Below are 5,385 nucleotides of genomic sequence, written 5' to 3'. Positions count from 1 at the left end.
GCAATGTGGAGCTGGAGGAACGCAGCAGGCCAGGCAGCATCAGAGGGTGGATAGGTGGGAGAGAAGATGGGACAGGCTGTGTCGGGTCAAGGAGGTGGGGATGAGAGGGAGGGTTGGACATGGGATGAGGCCGGGGGTGGGGAGATTTTGAAACTGGAATCAGAAGCCATAGGTTTAAGGTGAGGGGGGAAAGATTTAAAAGGGACTTAAAGGGCAACTTTTTCACGCAGAGGGTGGTGCGTGTATGGAATGAGCTGCCAGAGGGAAATACATTTGTACAGGTACATGGATAGGAAAGGTTTAGAGGGATATGGACCGAGTGCAGGCAAGTGGGACTAGTTCAGTTTGGGAAACCTGGTTGGCATGACACAATGGGCTGAAGGGCCTGTTTCCGTGCTGCGTGACTCTATAAATCCCACCCCTTAGCAATGACACACCCATCCCATGAAAGGATTTAACAAAATACAAATGGAATGCTTCTTCTGTCAAGATCAGACTGATGATGCTCAGTCCCTTCAACATCATTGAAGTCATAATTTTATCCTGGATCCTGGTTATTTAGAGCCATAACAAGGCAGATGAGGTCCTTCGGCCTGTCGAGTCTGTCCCACTTTCCAACACTTGAATGTAAGTTCTGATGCCCATCTGGGTACTTTTTAAAGGTTGTGAGGTTTCCTGCCTGTTCTGCTCCCCTCTCTAGGTGCTGATAGCCCACGGGGGGTGGTGAGTGGTTAAGCTGACATGCTAAGGTGGTTCCTGTATCTCGGCTCCACCTCAGTCTCCGCAGGGAGAGCTCAGTTCCTGGGCTGCTCGTTGTCGAATAGCCAGATCCGGTTCGGAGCTCACCCTCGGGATGTCTCTCTTTCAGGGGGACCTTTATTGAATTCCGGAATGGGATGCTGAATGTGTCACCCATCGGCCGGAACTGCACCCTGGAGGAACGCATCGAGTTCTCTCGGATTGACAAGGTAATCCATGGGGTGGGGACACAGTTTTCAGCACACACTGCCCTCCTGAATCCTCACACATGAGGGTAGGGGGCAGGACACTGTGGACGACCCTACACCCTGAGGGCTGTAGCAGTTCAAGGTGGCAGCTCACCACCACCACCTTCTCAAGGGGGCAGTTAGGGATAGGCAATAAATGCTGGGCCCAGCCAGCGACACCCACGTCCTAAGGAACAATGAACATCAGACACTGAAGGGCTTTTCCTATGCTATGCCCCAGTGAATAGCTTCACATTGCAACATCAGAAACAGGAGGAGGCCATTCGCACTCTCAAGCCTGCTATCCCTTCAGTGAGGTAGCAGCATTATCAGTCCTTCCAACCCTTCCCCACCCCACCCATTCCATCTTGGGTTTTAAAGAAGCAGGAAATGGAACTTTGACAGATGACCCGAACACCATAAAGACCTCTTTCCGTTTTAATCTCTCCAGCTTCCCACCTTCTCCTTCTTCAGCAGACCCTCAGGGTCAATGGTGACTGGCTTCCCCCAACACTGCCCCCGCCCCACCCACCCACCCACCAACAGTTCCATGGGTTCAGAGACTGTTGATAGTCCGATGTGTGATAAGCAGATGCTAGTGGGGGGTGGGGACGTGCTGGTGGATATTCACGTGTGCACACTCACACACACACACGCGTGCACACACCAGGAGCGTCCTGCCCTGACTGAGGTGTGAGACAAGATGTTGCTTTGGGGAGTCTGGTGTGATGTAAACAATTGATGTGAGCCCCCTCCCAGCCCCCAACCCCACGGAGCTGGTTGCAAGAGATTTTTATTCTCGGGGGGGTAGGAGGGTGTGAGCTTGACTGAGAGAGGAAAAGCTGTTACTTAAGCACCTTGTACTATCTGCCCTATCACAGCCCTTTCATTCTGTGTCCCCCCCCCACCCCCCAAACCCAAGTCTCCTGGTTGAAACCTGTTCCCCAGCTGTACCTGATGAAGGGTCAGTGAAGTGAAACATGAACTGTGTCTGTGTTTCCAGCACTCACTGTTCCAACACTCAGCACCTGATTACCCTCACTCGGAACGGGAGCGCTCGGTCCCTGGCTCACAGCTGGTCTGGCCGGACACAAGAACTGATTCATTCTCACCTTCTCCTCCGTTGTTTCCACAGGAGGAGAAGATCAGGGAGAAGTTTGTTGCAGCCTTACAGAAGGAGTTTGCTGGTAAAGGAGTGAAGTGTACAAGAGGCAAGTCAGCATCATCTGTGTGTGTGCGTGTACCTGTGTGTGTGTGTGTGTGTGTGTGCGCGCGCGCACGCACGTGTACCTGTGTGTTTGTGTGTGCGTGTACCTGTGTGTGTGTGCGTGTGCGTGTACCTGTGTGTGTGTGTGTGTGTATGCGTGTACCTGTGTGTTTCTGTGTGTGTGTGTGCAGTGTCTGACTGTCTGTGTCTTTGCATGTATCTGTGCCTGTGTGAGAAAACAGAAACAGTACAACACAGGAACAGGCCCTTTTACTATATGCTTTCCTGTTGCACTTGACCTCCCAAAACGCATCATTTCACACTTGTTTGGATTGAACTCCATCTGCCATTTTTCCACCTGGCTCTCAAACTGATTTATATCCTGCCATATCCTTTGATAATCTTCCTCACTTTCCACAACTCCACCAATTTTTTTGGCGTCTGTGAACTTACTACATTTTCGTCTAAATAGTTTATATAAAGTACAAACCACCAAGGTCCCAGCGCTGATCCTTGTGGAACATCACTGGTCACAGACCCTCAGTCATAAAAACCCTTCCACAACTACTCCCTGCTTTCAGTGATCAAGCCAATTTTGTATCCAACTTGCCGACTCACTGTGGATCCCATGTGACTTCATCTTCTGGACCAGCCTATCCTGAGGGATTGTGTCAAATGCTTTAGTAAACTCCACGTAGATGGCATCCACTGCCCGTCCCTTATCAATCACCTTCCACCACTTTCTCAAAAAATTCAAACAGGTTTGTGAGTCAAGACCTTCCCTGTATAAAGCCACACTGACAATCCCTAATAACTTCATTCTTTTCTAAATGTGAGGAAATCATATCCCTGAGAATCTTCTCTAATAATTTCTGAACCACTGACATAAGGTTCACTGACCTTTCATTTCCTGGATTATACCTGTTGCCCTTCTCAGATTTAAAAAAAAAACACCACTGGCTATTTTCCAGTTTTCTGGGACCTCACCTGTTGCTAAAGAGGATATAAAGATCTCTGTAAAGGCCCAGCAATCTTATTATTATGGGATGGAGCCCATTAGGCCCTGGAGTCTTATCTACCTTGATGTTTTTCAAGATAGCCACCACCTTCCTAATATCATAATGCCTTAAAATATCAACAAATCCCTCCACCACCCATGTGCTTCTTGGTGGATTGTGATGTGAAGTACTCATTAAAGGACTTGGCTCACTTCACCTGGCTCCACACATAAATTTCCTCCTTTATCCCTTTTTTTTCCTTTATTCATTCACAGGATGAGGGTATCGCTGGCCAGGCAGCATTTATTGCCCGTCCCTAATTGCCCAGAGTGCAGTCGAGAGTCAACCACGTTGCTGTGGTTCTGGAGTCTCATGTAGGCCCAGACCAGGTAAGGATGGCAGTTTCCTTCCCCAAAGGACATTAGTGAACCAGATGGGTTTTTCCGACAATCGACAATGGATTCATGGTCATCCTTAGATTCTTAATTCTAGAGATTTTTTATTGAATTCAAATTCCACCATCTGCTGTGGTAGGATTCGAACCCAGGTCCCCGGAACATTATCTGAGTCTCTGGATTAACAGTTTAACAATAATACCACTAGGCCGTTACTTCCCGTATCCTGAGTGGACCTATTGTTTCTCTAACTTGTTCCTAATTTACATGTGAAATGCCTTGGGATTCTCCTTAGTCCTACTTGCCAAGGACATTTCTAGCCCTCTGAGTTCCTTGTTTAAGTCCCTTCTACTTTTCTCAAGGGCCTTGAGAAAGTTTCCTCAACCTGGCATGTTCTTCCTTTTCCTTTTTGAAAAGGCTTTCACTATCCCTTGACACCAGGGTTTCTGAATCTTGAAACTGTTATCTTTCATCCCCACAGGAACATGCTGGTCCTGAGCTCTGATCAACTGGCCTTTAAAAGACTTGCACATGTCAGATATGGATTTACCCTCAAACAGCTGTCCCCAATCTAATTTCTCCAGTTCCTGCCTAATACTGTTGTAATTAGCCTTCCCCCAATGTCGCACTTTCATCCAAGGACCAGTCTTATCCTTATCTTAAAAACTTTCAGAATTATGATCACTATTCCTAAAATGCTCCCCCACTGAAAATTTGATCACTTGGCCAGACTCATTCCCCAATACAAGGTTTAATATGGCTCCTTCCATAGGTGGGCTACCTACATAACGTTTCAAGGAAGCCTCTTGGATGTACCGAACAAATTCCGCCCCATCTAAGCCCCTGGCACTTCCCGTTAATATTGGGGAAGTTAAAATCACTCTGTGTGTATGTGTGTTTGTGTGTCTCTCTGTGAATGTGTGTTTGTGTGCGCACACAGGTGCGTACGTGAGTAATGATGTGGGTACGAGAGTGTGTGCAAGTGTGTGTGACGGTGTATGCATGAGTGTGTGTGAGTGTGAAGCTGTAACTCTGCATGTTATTCCTTTCTCCTGTCCTGTCGCACTGCTTTCTGTTGTGAACTTTGCCCTTTTACCAAACGTTTAGAAGCTGTGTTCCGTGTGGTTTGTGTTCACACAGCATTTACAAAGTGGGATCAAGGGCTGAATCTATAACTAACCAGCAATCTAAACTGTAACCTGACTGAGATTGAGCAAGTTTGGTCTGCAGGCTCCTCTCGGCAAGAGCTATCACGCCTGGAGATGGATGGGCAGCCAATTAGAACAAAACTTTATGCTGTTTTCATCAAAGAGCCTTGTTTACATCTCTGTCAGTGCAAAGGTCATTCATTTCTCAACAGGGCAACTGTCTAGAAGTGAAATGTTAGCAGGGCACAAAGCAGTCAGCAAACAGAAATATAGATCAACTAACACCCAACATACAAGTACATACACAGCCACATAAACAGACATACAGGCACACACTCACAATCACAAATACATACAAACACAGACACACATGCACATTCTCACAGACACACACATACATACACTCACATGTATGCTGACAGACATACACACGTACATACACGCACTCACTCTCAAACACACAGACACAGACATACAGGCACAAACTCAGAGACACGCAGTTAGAGAGACACACACCCACACGTGCTCTCACACACTCACTCTTTCTCTTTCTCTCTCTCACACACACACACCGCACAGTCTCACTCTCTCTCTTACTCACACACACGCGCAGTCTCTCTCTCTCTCTCACACACACGCGCAGTCTCTCTC

General features: G+C 47.5%; 1 protein-coding gene across 1 annotated transcript in view; it reads left to right on the top strand.

Annotated features, from left to right (window-relative positions):
- Positions 1-344: 344 nt before the first annotated feature.
- Positions 345-5,385, top strand: part of LOC109924052 (phosphomannomutase 1-like) — a gene marked incomplete at its 3' end in the record, with an annotated part of 5,469 nt that continues 428 nt past the window's right edge. Inside the window, exons 1-2 of the mRNA XM_048594768.1 lie at positions 345-968; positions 2,122-2,197. Coding sequence (XP_048450725.1) covers positions 897-968; positions 2,122-2,197 — 148 coding nt within the window. The remainder of the gene's footprint in view (positions 969-2,121; positions 2,198-5,385) is intronic.

This window comes from Rhincodon typus, unplaced genomic scaffold (genome assembly GCF_021869965.1).
Source record: "Rhincodon typus isolate 14 unplaced genomic scaffold, sRhiTyp1.1 hic_rhity00014312, whole genome shotgun sequence".
Lineage (NCBI taxonomy): Eukaryota > Metazoa > Chordata > Chondrichthyes > Orectolobiformes > Rhincodontidae > Rhincodon > Rhincodon typus.
Note: the sequence above shows the minus strand (reverse complement) of the source record. Positions and strands in the feature narration are given on the sequence as shown.